Source organism: Felis catus, chromosome C2 (assembly GCF_018350175.1).
Source record: "Felis catus isolate Fca126 chromosome C2, F.catus_Fca126_mat1.0, whole genome shotgun sequence".
In the NCBI taxonomy this organism is placed as follows: Eukaryota; Metazoa; Chordata; class Mammalia; order Carnivora; family Felidae; genus Felis; species Felis catus.
This window is the reverse complement of record NC_058376.1, coordinates 220,764-235,061: the sequence shown is the minus strand read 5'-3', so window position 1 is coordinate 235,061 and position 14,298 is coordinate 220,764. Positions and strand designations below refer to the sequence as shown.

Genomic DNA, 14,298 nt, shown 5'->3' with positions numbered 1-14,298 from the left:
TTCTGACCCTTCACCCATTTTCTCCAGCCCCCACCCCAGCCCTGGCTACTGCCAGTCAGTTCTCTGTATCTGTGAGCTCTAAGATTTCACATGTAAGTGAGGTCATGTGGTATTTGTCTTTCTCTGACTTAATTTGCTTAGTGTTATACCCTCGGGGTCCAACCATGTTGTCACAAATGGCAAGATCTCCTTTTTTTGTGGCTGAGCAGTATTCCGTTTGTGTGTGTGTGTGTGTGTGTGTGTGTGTGTGTGTGTGTGTGTGTGTATACACGCACACCACAGCTTCTTTATCCATTCATCCGTCCATGGACACTTGGGTTGCTTCCATATCTTAGCTTTTGTAAATTCTGCTGCAGTAAACATAGGAGTGCATTTATCTTTTTGAATTAGAGTTTTTGTTTTCTTTGGGTAAATACCCAGTAGTGCAATTGCTGGATCATATGGTAGATCTACTTTTAATTTTTTGAAGAATATCCATACTGTTTTCCATAGTGGCTGAACTAATTTACATTTCCACCAAACAGTGCATGAAGGTTCCCTTTTCTGCACATCCTCACCAACACTTGTTATTTCTTGTCTTTTTGATAGTAACCATTCTAACAGGAATGAGGTGATATCTCATTTTTTTAAATCTGCATTTTCCTGATGACTAATGATGCTGGGCACCTTTTCATGTACCTGTTGAGCATATGTATGTCTTCTTTGGAAAAATGCCTATTTAGATCCTTTGCCAATTTTTTAACTGGATTGTTTGTGCTATTGAGTTGTAGGAATCTTTGATGTATTTTGGAACTTAACCTCTTATCAGATATATGGTTTGCAAATATTTTCTCTGATTCAGTAGGTTGTCTTTTCACTCTGTTGATGGTTTCCTTCGCTGAGCAGAAGCTTTTTCCTTTGAAACGATCCCACTTACTTATGTTGCTCTTGCTTCTGGCATCATATCCATAAAATCATCGCCAAGACTGATGTCAAGGAGCTCATCACCTGTGTTTTCTTCTAGGGGTTTCATGGTTTCAGGTCTTACGTTCAACTCTTTAACCAGTTTTGATTTTATTTTTGTGGGTGGTGTGAGAAAAGGGTCCAGTTTCATTATTTCTCATGTGACTTCCCGGTTTCCCCAGAACCGTTTATTGAAGACCATCCCTTCCCCATTGTATATTTTTGCCTCCTGTGTCGTAAATTAATTGTGTATGCATGGGTTTATTTCTGGGTTCTCTATTCTAATTCCATCAATCTGTATGTCTTTTGTTTTTAAGTTTACTTATTTTGAGAGAGAGAGAGCGCACGTACACAAGCAGGGGAGGGGTCGAGAAGAGGAGAGACAGAATCCCAAGTAGGCTCCATGCCATCAGTGCAGAGCTCAGTGCCGGGCTCAGACTCATGAACCATGAGATCACGACCTGAGCTAAATCAAGAGTCAGACACTTAAACGACTGAGCCACCCAGGTGCCCTGTATGTCTGTTTTGATGCTAGTTCCATACTATTTTGGCTACTGTAGCTCGGTAATATAGTTCAGAATCACAAAGGGTGATGTCTCCAGCTTTGTTCTTCCTCAGGATTGCTTTGGGTATTTGGGGTCTTTTTTGGTTCCATACAGATTTTAGGCTTTCTTCTAGTTCTGTGAAAAATGCTGTTGGAATCTTCATAGGGACTGCACTGAATCTGTGGATTGCTTTGGGTAAGAGTGGACATTTTAACGATACTGATTCCTCTGATCCATGAGCATGGAGTATCTGTCTATTTTTTATGCCTTCAGTTTCTTTAATCTATGTCAGTTTTTCAGTGTATAGGTTTTTCACCTCCTCATTTAAATTTATTCTTAGGTATTTTGTTATTTTTGGTGCAATTGTAAATGGAATTGGTTTCTTAATTTCTCCTTCTGATAGTTCATTGGTGTATAGAGACACAACAGATGTTCCCTGCGACTTTACTGAATGTGTTTATCAGTTCTAACAGTTTTTGGTGGAGTCTTAAGGGTTTTCTATATATAAGACCATGCCATCTGTAAATAGTTACAGTTTTACTATTTGGATGTCTTTTATTTCTTTTTCTTCCCTGATTGCTGTAGCTAAGACTTCCCATACATGTTGAATAGAAGTGGTGAGAGTGGGCATCCCTGTCTTGTTCCTGACCATAAAGGGAAACCTTCCAGCTTTTCCCCATTGAAATGAGGTTGGCTGTGGGCTTGTCAAATATGGCCTTTCTTAGGGAGGTACGTTCCCTCTATACCTGCTGTGTTTTTATCATAACAGTAATCTCTTGTTGTCATTAAATATCTAGTCACGATTCAGACTTCCCTGATTATTTAATGTTTTAACTTGTTTGTTAGACTCAGGATCAAAATGAGGTGAAAAGTTATACTTGGTGGGGACAGGTCTTTAAGTCTTTTTTAATCTATAGATTCTTTATCATATTTTTCTTGTGATTAGTTTATGGACAAAACCAAGTTCTTTGTCCAGTATGCTTGTTTAGCCTGAATTCTGGCAATTGTCCCTCTGTGGTGTTATTTAATACAGTCATCTGTCCCCTGTAGTCCTGCACATTGTGGTTAGATCCAGAGGATTGATCAGACTCAGGTTCAGTTTTCTGGCAAAAGTTCTTCATAGAAGGTGGCATGTGATGTTTAGCGCTCCTGTAGTCACTGATCTGCTAGGACTTCACAGTGGTGCTACTTTCTCATCATTACCCAAGCAGCCTTAGAAGTTTCTTCTTTGGAGAGTGCATGTCCTCCTCGGTCGCCTGGGGGCCTGGTGGTGGGCTGTATAGGAAAACAAGATCAAGGAGTGATTTCAGAGTAGTGAGATGCTTTCTTAGAATCCTCTAAAAGTGACCACTGAGTTTTGTTTATCTTTTCGTTAAGAACTAGTGGATTTAAACATACTGTATGCATTTCAATCCATTATAGTTTTTTTTTATTTTTCAGTGGCCAGTGGGAGCCCCTCAGGTTGGCTCTTGAATCCTTCTGACATTCCCCTGGGGTTCTCTGAGGCCAGAGCAGAGACGAGGAAGCTCAGAGGCTGGGGGAAGGCAGTGTGTTTTGTGTCCTCGACGTGTCACGGTGGGGACTCTAGGGACCCTGCTACTTCCTAGGGCAAATGGAATTGGGTACCACCATCGGGGCACTTGACGTTGCTGCTCAGTCACTGTTTCTGGGCTTTTTTCAGTGGACAGAGTAGGAAATGATGGCTCCATCATGAATTCATGCTGCAAGTTCCAAGCCAGATTCCGTACCACAAGGTTTTTACATAAGCCGTGGATCTCCTCTCTGCCACACTGAAAGACTGCAGACATCCACAGCTCCCAGCAGTCACTCACGGGCCTCAGGCCACACCATGCACTGCAGTCGCAAAATCCTAGTCTCCACACTACCTCTAAAACGTGAGATCTCCAAGAGCAGCTTACCGTTTGCAATTCTTTTTGCCCACAGGACGTATCTCACGGGCAGGGGGCGGGTACTAATCAAATTACCATGTTTAAATAAATACACTCTCTCTATGGGCCTTTGCTACCAATCTGATTCCAGTGCGGCTAAGTTCATTTGTTTTATCTTACTTTCAGTCACTGGGGAATGCTTTTTAAAATTTCAAGGTTTTTGTAAGTAAAATATACATGGCTCCAAAGTCAGATCTGAACGCCAGGGATATTCAGAGAAGTCTGCTTCTGCCCCCCACAGCTTCTCTAACTTTCCTTTCTTTAACATAAGCAGTTCCAGATTTATGTATATGTGTATGTATATGTGTGTTACACTGTAGGAAATGCACACACATCTTTCCGTCTTTCCGTGTCTTCTTGTTGAACAGAATGTCTCAGAGGTCACTGCCTCTTTGACCTTTGGATTTTCATGTTCTCACCCATCTCATAAGCCTTCCGGCTTCTCGCCAGTGTTGAGTGGGTCAGCGTGTCAGTATGTGTGCCAGGTCTCAAACACAGCGTCTCCTAACTCGTGTTACTATCACCTTCCAGGCCATCGACAGCATCCACCAGGTGGGCGTGTACTGTCTGGCCCTGGTTCCTGCCAACACCTTGCCCAAGGCTCCCCTTGGAGGGATTCATATTTCTGAAACCAAGCAGCGGTTTCTGGAGGGGATGCTGCACCCGTGTAATGTACTAATGTGCCCTCACACCTGTGTCACCAACCTCCCCAAACCTCGCCAGAAACAACCAGGTTAGTCGTGCACGACAATACTTGTCTGATCAGTCTTAATGTCGGTGGCTGCCATACCTGTGGTTAAATGGTGCAGCCCTCTTGGGCCCTACGTCTCTGGGGCTGGGGTTAAGAGCCATAGTGAATGGCACATCAGGTCAGTCTCCACCTCCTGCCTCCCTGGACCCAAGGCACAGATGAGCAAACGTCATCACGTCACCTGTGTGGTGTGGTGGTTTTCACGTGTCTCTTGGAACCCGTCAGAGTGACTAAATTCAGGCATGGCGTCTTAGGCTTGGAAGGTGAGGCTGTAACTCTTCGGGAGTAGAAATGACGCCCAAGAGCAGTCTTGGAGCTCAGGAATCTAAGGACCCTCTGCAGTGCTGGGGGGGGCGGCCAGCTGTGCCAAGGCTGCGGGTGCCAGGGGACAGGTGCTGTGCCCCGTGGCTGGTGAGACCCAAATGGCCACTGTCTACTCCCTGATTTCACACATGTAAAAACTAATTTTAAAGCCTGCTTTGACTGTTATTTTTGTTCCATTGGTTATGTAAAGTTTTAGTAAATGCTAATAATAACTTTTATTGATTATTGAACAAATAAAATATCATTAAATAAATACACTTACTAAGAAAGATTTAATGTCCTGTTTTATATGTAAAATGCAGTAAAACAATGAAGTCTATTAAAATGTTCTGTTATGGCTGAGGTCAAATCTTCTACCCCCAGGTATATGCCGTTTGGTAAATTTCTCAGTCTGGTGTTGCTTGTATTTGAGAGATTCTCTTCATCACTTACCATAAACCTTGTGGCTGGTTTCCTGAGCGTCTGTATGTTAGTGAAGAGTGAAATGTACAGTCACATGGCAGTTCTGTACCCAGAGCCATGCCTTCTCATTCAGGGTTTCCGCCCCTGTTTCCTAGAGGTTGGACCAGCCTCCATGATCGTGGGGAACCTGGTTGCTGGGAAGAGAATCGCCCAGGCCTCAGGGAGGGAGCTGGCTCACCTGGAGGACAGTGACCAGGCAAGAAAGGTAACAGCAAGTGGCCAGTGCCTGGGAAAGCGAGGCAGGAGCCTCCCCGGCAAGGCCGTGGACTGATGGGCCTCTCTACACAGTTCCTGTTCCTGCCGGATGTGCTGCAGTGGCGGGCGCACACCACCCCCGACCACCCGCTGTTCCTGCTGCTCAATGCCAAGGTAGGCCGCCTGTGCCCATCCCTCCCTGGCTCCCGGTGCTCTGTCCCCAGAGTCCCTGCCTGGAGAACAGGGTGTTGTTGCCAGGCCATCCTCTCTGCCTACCGTGTTCTTTGTGGAGCACTCAGCTGTCACATAATTCACGCAGTAACGTTTCCGTCCATCTTATATTTAACAGGAAAATTCTCATTAGCTCCTTTCCCAATTAAGAACAGTATGCTTATAAAAAAAAACAAACAAACAGTATGCTTGTAAATGAGTTAAAAGGAAATGTTTATTTTGTAAAAATTAGGAATTTAGACTTGTTTATAAATTTGACATGGCAAATGCTGCTTACTGCCCTGATCCTGGTATAGTTTCAGAAATTCACTGTCAGGATTTGGGGCACCTTTTGATGTGATTACACTGTACCTGGAGTTCTTAGGATAGAAAGGAGGGGCTGTAACTCTCACATCCAATGGGTGGGCCAGTAGGCAAAATAGAGAAACATGACAAGTTAAATAACAGTAAAAATCCTGTCTCAGATGCATCACACAAGATGTAAGAACATGTGCACTTTGACATAGTAAAGGGAAAGTCACTGTGCTCTTAGAAAAATGCTGGTCCAGCTTTTGTTTCTGCTTGTTGCTGCCCACTGTCCCTTCATTCAAAACATATTTATTGATACCTGCCGAGTTACACGGTGTTAAGAGGAAAAGGGCACCTGCTCTCGGGACGCTTGAAGTGAGTCTTCCCTGCTGGAAAACTGGTCCGTAAGAAAGACTTTATATTCCTTGGCCTGTGTAACTGTGGATCTAGAAGAGTGTTAACATTTATTTTGTGACTGATTGAATTCTAAAGCATGGAGACAGCCAATAATTAACAATTATTGGCAGGGGCCGGGCCCAGACATGAGGTGGCAGCTCAGAGGAGGAGGAGAGACGTGCCGTCACGCGGTGTGTGTGGTCTGAGCACCTGAGTGCAGGGAGTGCTTCTCAAGGGAGGAGGGCCCCAGGATGGGGGCCCCACAGAGGAGCTCGCCAGGCATCTGTGTGGAGGGGTTGGCCATCTTTAAAGCCAAGGGAGAGCTCAGGAGGAGCCAGCAGAAGACTAGCCCTGGCCTTCTCCAAATCCATTCTAGACTTTTCTCAAGGTCACTAGTAAAACTGCATTTCTTTTGGTTTGTCAGCCTTCTTCGGGTTTGAATTGTCCTTAGGTCCCTGAGGACATGCTGGCTTTTGACCCAGCAGCAGGCCTGTGGCTGTACAGGTGGTCGTCCAAGGGGACTGGCGGGCTCTGGACATCTGGGCTCCCAGTATCTGCCTGGCGCTGACATCCTGCACCTTGGCTGGGATGGGAGAAACAAGCCTAGCTCCCCTTCGCGAAGCCTCAAGGGCCTGCATGCCTGGCTCTGCATACATGCACATTGGCCTGTGCAGTGGAAGCACCAGTCAAGGAGAAGCGAGGGGTTCCCACTCCCAGGGGCCGGTCTGTTCTGGGGCATTATGTTTAGACCGAGCTGCCCTGTTACTTTTCTTAAGAAGGACAAAACAAGCTGTGAGGCCGGCCCGACTCTGGTCGGCCGAGCGAAGGAAACATTTGCTGGGAGCTGGTCTGCAGCCCGGCTGTCCTCGGCAGAGACGTGAAGTGAACGAGGAGCCCATGCGGCCGGGGCAGCTGTGCATCCAGCCAGGCACCCACCGCGGCGCAGGCCCGCTGACCTGGGGGACAGGAGCTTTGACATACACAACCGTGCAGCTTATGGATGTCTGTTCATTTAATGTGATTACTGTGTGCATATGTATCCAGGGTGATGGTTGTTTCTGGGCAGGGAGAGGATGAATTGAGGTTGGTATGCAGAGTGGTGATGGCTTATTTTAAAAAAGAGAAATTTAAATAATGAGGCAGAATATTATTAGGCATTGAGAACTTAGACATTTATGGCTTTCTTCTTTATAATGTTGTTATATTTAAGATATTCTATCAAAAAAGCCAAAAGAGTTTTCTTTAATGGCCGTGTCTCTGTCCTGGACAAGAAGCAGCCCCCACTGCTCCAGGCTCTCCTGAGATGCTCGTGGCCCGTCCCTTCACTGATGGCCAAAGAGCCACCTTTGGCAGTTCTGCAGGAACTCCGCAGATGACGGGGAAAGACAATGGATGTGTCTGTGGGACTGGCAGTGGTCCCGGCCCCTAACCACAGGGTTCTGGGGACAGGGTGTGTGCAGTGTGAGCACACGCCCTGCCCCACCAGCTCCGCTCAGCCAGGGACTGCGTTCCTAGGGCACTGTCACCAGCACTGCAACCTGCGTCCAGCTGCACAAAAGGGCTGAAAGGGTTGCCGCCGCCCTGATGGAGAAGGCACGACTGAGCGTCGGGGACCATGTGGCTTTAGTCTACCCCCCAGGTAAGCACACCTGAATGCCCTGTGCACACGCCACCTCCCTCAGCTCTGCGTTCCCTGGGACACTTTGTTATTATGGAGCAGACACCCTCATAACCTCCAGCAGGTTGGCCAGGTGCCCAGTCCCTAGCATTCCCTGTCCTGAGCACGACCTCCTCCACTCTCCCGGGAGCAGCCTGTGCCCCTGACCTCTGCAGTCACCGCTTCCGGCTCCCTAGGGTGTGAGCACACAGACGAGAGCACCCTACATGTCAGCTTGGTCTCCCAGTTTCCTTTGATAAAGTCTCTCTTAATCCACAGGCTCTCCATTTCCCTCTCTTGACAATTTATCTACCGAAGACCTGGTCTGACCCTACCTACAGAGGCCCCACGGCCCAGATGCTACAGAGCAGCGTGTTCTTGGCCCCGTGTTTCCTGCAGGCTGGCAGCTAGATCCCAGCCCTAGGTCAGACTCTGGTCCAGTGTCTCTGACAAGACCAAGTGTTCCTGCATGATCTCACCGGAAGCCCATGCTGGCTTGTGTCTCCGCTGGTGGCATTAGCAGCCACTGACTGATGCTTCGGTGTTTGACATTCATTAATCCTTTAGGGGTCACAAAACAGTGATACTCTAATTCTTTCATTTCTTTTCCATTTACTGGCCATAGAACTAACACACAGAAACCTCCCCCTTCATCTGGTATTTGGCTACCCCGTGGTAGAATTCATATGTGTTGGTTCTTTATGAAATGAATTTTGTTTCCTGTCACACTCCAAAGGTAACCCAGCAATGAATTTAAAAATATATACATATCAATATGAACTCACGGACTTAAACTTATTTGTTGGGTTTTATCCTTTGTAGTTACTTTCCTTATCAAAGTTCAGGTTCTGCCATGTTTGGCCAATAGGAGCCTGTTCTGGCTGGCTTAGCACTTGGCCACTAGTCCCTTACTGCTTCCTCGGGTTTATTGTGACAAGGTGCTCCAAGTCCCCCTAGTGCCCATCCTACCCCAGACCTAAGATCAGCCATTTCTCCACGGAGTCCCCCTGTCCCCTCCCCATGTTCCCAAAACAAAATCTGGGCATGAGGGACACTGGTTTCTCCTGGATTGGCTGCTGTTTGTTGGCTCTTTCAGTGAGCAGAACTGGGAGTTATAAATAAATGTATCTTTTTTTATTTAAAAAAATTTTTTTTTATGTTTATTATTTTTGAGAGAGAGAGAGAGAGGGCAAGCAGGGAAGGGGCAGAGAGAGAGGGAGACACAGAATCGGAAGCAGGCTCTGTTATGCCCAGAATTCGTGATCCCCAAAGACCACTAGGGAGCCGAGTCCGATGTAAAAGCAAAAGAGCCTTTATTCGAGCTAGCTCGAGCTCAATCCCCTACCTGCACCGACGCAGCGGTGAGATACCGGGAAGAGAAACCCAAAGGTTTTATTGGGGCCTAGGGGCAGTTGGTGAGGTAATGGCTGTGGCCTCAGCCGATTGGCTGGGGAAGGGTCCGAGTCCTGTTAGGCAGGTGAGCGGGAGGTTACTCAAGGGGAGGAGGCGTGGTCAAGGTGAAGGACACAGAACAAGATGGAGTTGGCCAGCTCCAGGCTCTGAGCTGTCAGCACAGAGCCCGACTCGGGGCTCGAACTCAACAGACCTCGAGATCATGACCTGAGCTGTAGTTGGCCACCCTACCGACTGAGCCACCCAGGAGCCCCTAAATAAGTGTATCTTTAGAGAGGCACTGCCTTCTGAGTTCATAGTGTTACATCCCATTCAAACCCAGGATCATAGGACTTTACCAAACCTCACCTACCGCGTATCTCCTTTTTTCCATACCAAGACTCCTGCTTCTTCAGAACAGGGAGATGATAGAGTTCGGATATCCCATAATTACTCAGCTATGTAGCCCTGCATCACATGCAGTGCTCCCAGAATAACTGCACAAATGCTGTAACCATCAAAATGAATTCTGAAAACAGTTTACAAGATTTGCACCTGCTTTTCTGCCTTCCCCTGCCCCTTGTTGCTGCTTTGTGTCCGTGCTCTCAGGAGTGGCCGTTACAAATGCAGCCTCTCTTTTCTTACCCTCATTTTGATGAGGTTTTGGAGTGATGGTGAGGGGTGGGTTCTGGAGCCAAAGGCCAAGAAAAAATTCTTGAGAAGTCTTTGGTGCAAAAAGGTGATTTTATTAAAGCACGGGGACGGGACCCGGGGGCAAGAAGAGCGCACCGGGCTTGTGAGGAGTGACTGATTACATACTATGGAGTTGGTAGAGTCGAAAGGGAGCCCTCCAGAGGGACTTTGATGTGCTAATGAGGACTCCTAAGATACCTGAGGCCTCCATGTTGTCAAGCTAAGGAGGTTTTACTCTAGTAAGACATTAACATTAGGACAGCAAGGGGTTCCTGGAGAAACTATACTCTGTATTTGCCACAAGTGTTTGTCAATGGGCTGCAGGTTATGTGGAAATTTAATGTTACCTGCCATTTCCTTCTTGCCTTTGTTCCCCACATCACTGTGGAGGGGTGATGCTGGGGCTCCAGGAAACTGAGTCTACAGGTTTCTGGAGATTAGGCTGTTGATAAGATTGCCTTTTTCTTGTAATTTACGAAGATATTTGTAAACTGTTGGAGACTCCTGTCCTGCATGACTGTGATCTCTATCAGCTAACCATTGTTTTTCCCCTTTCCTTTGCCCTTGGGCAGCCAGGAGAGCTGAGGAATGTCATACCTATCTTAGCTGGGGGTGGTCTGGGGGGTCCGCCTGCCTTATGCTCCCTCATCCCTGGGATGGGGTTGGGTGGCAGCCTGGTTTCTCCTGGCACAGGGATGTGCTAACTTGAATGCTCCTAAACCCACGGGCCTCAAAGTCTGTCTCTGCTTTTCATTCTCTGGAGTGTAGGGTGCTTTTCCCCAGGGCGACTGCAATCCCCACTCTTGAACTACCCTGGCTTCCAGGTCAATGCCAGACATCGTACAGCATGTCAGTGTAAGGCAAGCTGGTGCTCTCCCCTGCCCGAGCTGTCTACACCACACCCTCTACTGTGGTAGGGCCACGCCCCCGGGGTCAGGTGGGAGCTGCAAAGCTTGAGGAGTGCTCACACAGGAAAGGCTGGGGCTAAAGTAACTGCAGAACACCTTAAAACTTTCTTTTTTTTTTTCTTTAGTTTATTTATTTTAGAGAGGGAGAGAGAATCCCAAGCAGGCTCTGCTGTATCAGCACAGCTTGAACTCACAAACTGTGAGATCATGACCTGAGCCTAAATCAAGAGTCAGTCATTTAACCAACCGAGCCACCCAGGCTTCCCCATAAGCTGTTTTTAACAACAAAAAAGAAAATGCATGCTGAAGGTCTAAATTTACATTTTATTTTTTTGATTAAAAAAATTTTTTTTAATGTTTATTTATCTTTGAGAGACAGAGTGAGAGAGACAGATCACAAGTGGGGGAGCGGGGGCAGGGGTGGAGGCAGAGAGAGGAAGACACAGAATCCAAAGCAGGCTCCCCAGCTCTGAGCTGTCAGCACAGAGCCCTATGCAGGGCTCGAACCCATGAACTGTGAGATCCGTGACCTGAGCTGATGCTTAAGACTGAGGCACACAGGCACCCATAAATTTACATTTTATGAACTTAACTGGGCCGGTGGAGAGTTTAATAGCTGGAGGGCTAAGCTGTGGTCCCTGCTGGAAGGCCCAGCACCTCCCTTGGGCACAGATATCTTGCAAATGCCACAGGCGCGTGTGTTGTGTATTTCTTGGGAGTGAAGGGGGAGTCCAAGACTTTCTTCCAATTTTCAAAGGGATGTGAGAGCCAAGGGATTAAGAACCCATGCTCTCTGGACACTGCAGAAGAATGGGGTGCTGCTGGGACTGGATTCTCCCCACCTGTTCACCTGGTGATTCCAGGGATGGGAGGAAATATGTGCATAATGGGAACAGCATGAATTTTGTGAGCTCAAGGAAATGAGCTCCGGGTGATGTCTCTCTTGCGTGCTGGGTTTGAGGATATGCTTGTTCTGTGTCGGGCAGGGACCGTGCATGCAGGTGCCCTGGCCTGCTGTGTGCCAGCACCTGCTCTCCCTTCACTCAGTCCTCCTGGCTGCCCCACAGGCACAGAGCAGATGCATGGTCCTGTGGCGGCGGTACTGGGGGGCCAGCTGGACCTGGCTGGTGTGCTGAGCTGCCCTGGCCGCAGTGTCATATTATTAGTACTGATGGAGCACTGGGGACTTGTAATCCAGTGAAACCCACCAGCTGGGTGAAAGGTGGCATATTTATTTTGACTCTGGAATTGAAATAGCCTGAGGCTGACCAGTGGGGTCTGGTGTGCTCTGAGGGCTAGCATCTAGAGGGGCCTCCACGGTGGGGGGCGCAGGAAATGCATCTCAAGTTGGGCTGAGTTCAGGACGGAAATACAGGTTTTAAGCATGGTATAATTCCCCCTAAGTTTTAAATATGAGGAATTTTAAACATTTAGAAATTTGAAGGAACATTTTGGTGGTCGCATGTTGTGATGTGCAGTTGAGAGCAGGATGGGGTGCCCTGGCCCGGGACACATGTACAGTGAGGAGGTGCAGCGTTGGTGTCCCCAGTTCTCCAGAGACGCCTGCCTGCGTTCCCTACCTTCTCCTCCTGGAGGGGGTGGACCCCCTGCCTCATCCTCCTCGTCACCTTCTGCTGGCAGAGGTGGACCCCTCCCCCTCCCATGCCCCCTCCTTTTCCAAGCTAGGCAGCCCCTCAGAAAGGTTCCTTACTGCTCTTGCACACCTACCTTGTGCTTGGCCCCTGCACACAGGAATGGCAGGCATGGTGCTGCTCTCCGGGCCTAGGCCTCCTGCCCTCAGTGACCTTCTCTGTGCCGTGCACACCCCATCCCCTCCCCAGCCTTTCAGGATAGTTCCCTGTACATCCCTAACAGCACTGAGTTCAAGAAATACTGATAGCTGGCAGGCTGGGTCTGGGGACCCCAAGGGGGTCATGCAGGACCAGCCAAGAGGTTCCCTGGCTGTGCACAGGATAGAAATCAAACGCAGAACGGCAGGAGGTGAAAGGAGAATTTATTGAGGATGTAGAGAGAATGCAGGTACATACAGTGTCTGGGAAACTCAGAAAGGAAAGGAGAGTCCCATCTTTTTCGGGATCTGGGATCTTACTGAGGATGGTGGTCCAGTGCATGAGTCCTCTCAGGCATCCAGGAGCTGATTAGAACAAAGATGAGAGCCCGGGTGTTACCCCCTTGGAGCTAGGGGGCCTAGGTGTCCACTTGTCTTGTGCCCTGGTCTGGAATATGCATATGATGGCTTCCTCTGGTCATCCTCACCTGGTTCTTCCTTGGGTGTGATCTGTTCTGGAGAAATACACCAACTCCTTGTCCGCACAAGGAAGACACACACTGTTTGCATTCTGAGGCATGTGTAAAGGGATGCAGATCCTAGCAAGAATAGAATCAGGAAAAGGAGCAAAAAGATTTTTATGGAGTCCTTTATTGAGACAGTTTCCCTGTCTCAATATCGTATTAGTTTGGAGAAGTTGTGTTTGATCCACGTAGCACATGACAGGAGCCCTGCTTTATCATTCCGTGGTACTAGGCGCTGTGAGCCACACTCCGCCCTGCACTGACCCCCTCTCACCATGTGTCTTCCCAGGGGTGGACCTCATTGCCGCCTTCTATGGCTGCCTGTACTGCGGCTGTGTGCCTGTCACCGTGCGGCCTCCGCACCCCCAGAACCTGGCCACCACGCTTCCCACCGTCAAGATGATCGTAGAGGTAACTGTGCGCGGCGGACGGCCAGGCAGGCCCGATGGGAGGGCCCTTGTTCCGGTAGACCAGAGGTCTCATGTGTCATCTCTCCCAGGCCCTGCGTCTCACTCACGCCTTCAACCCCTGTGCCCTGCAGGTCAGCAAGTCTGCTTGCGTCCTCACTACACAGGCCATCATGCGGCTGCTCAAGTCCAAAGATGCAGCGGCTGCCGTGGACGTCAGGACCTGGCCGACCATTCTAGATACAGGTATCTGTCCTCAGCACCGTTGGTTGTGTGCTGGCCCTGCCAGGACACACCACCTTTCCTTTCTTTGTTGTAGGAGTTGCATCATTGCCACCAAAAAGTAAGAGTTAGGTAAGGGCAGCTGAAGTCAGTGGTGAGGAGGCTGCTAAAAGGGCCCTTGCCACTGGGTTGCTGGCAGCCTGTCTCCTGGTTTCACTAATGGTGGGGCCTCTGAACCAGAGCAAAGATCCTTGCATGAAGCCTGTGTGCCTGTGGACCACCCCTCCTCTCACTGCCTCTCATGCCTGTACAGCAGTCGGTGGTTGTGGGGACACATGTCCCACAGCACACATACATCTATCCTTTGTCCCCATCATTGGGGAGTGCTGCTGTGCCCCATGAATTGCTTGTGGGCTGACCAGGAAGGCTGTAAACCCCTGGACCACTGTGCCTTGGACCCTGAGGTCACCCTCCCCATGGAGACACCCCAAGCTAGTAGCACCCACAAGCTTTGTTAGTGACTTGACGTGCTGGCCGTGGAGTAGGCAGGAGTCCCTCCTTCCTCATCGCACCTGGCAGGCATCTGTCTGTCTGTGCTCTCCAGGGGAAGAGGTCAGGGACTA

At 48.7% G+C, this 14,298-nt stretch overlaps 1 protein-coding gene across 10 annotated transcripts in view; it reads left to right on the top strand.

Annotated features, from left to right (window-relative positions):
• Window positions 1-14,298, top strand: part of DIP2A (disco interacting protein 2 homolog A) — a 118,245-nt gene that overhangs the window by 91,456 nt on the left and 12,491 nt on the right. For all 10 annotated transcript variants that reach the window (XM_023238583.2, XM_023238582.2, XM_023238578.2 and 7 more), the window contains 6 exons: window positions 3,968-4,169; window positions 5,069-5,178; window positions 5,262-5,342; window positions 7,599-7,722; window positions 13,336-13,457; window positions 13,588-13,699. In XM_023238583.2, the coding sequence (XP_023094351.1) occupies window positions 3,968-4,169; window positions 5,069-5,178; window positions 5,262-5,342; window positions 7,599-7,722; window positions 13,336-13,457; window positions 13,588-13,699 (751 nt within the window). The remainder of the gene's footprint in view (window positions 1-3,967; window positions 4,170-5,068; window positions 5,179-5,261; window positions 5,343-7,598; window positions 7,723-13,335; window positions 13,458-13,587; window positions 13,700-14,298) is intronic.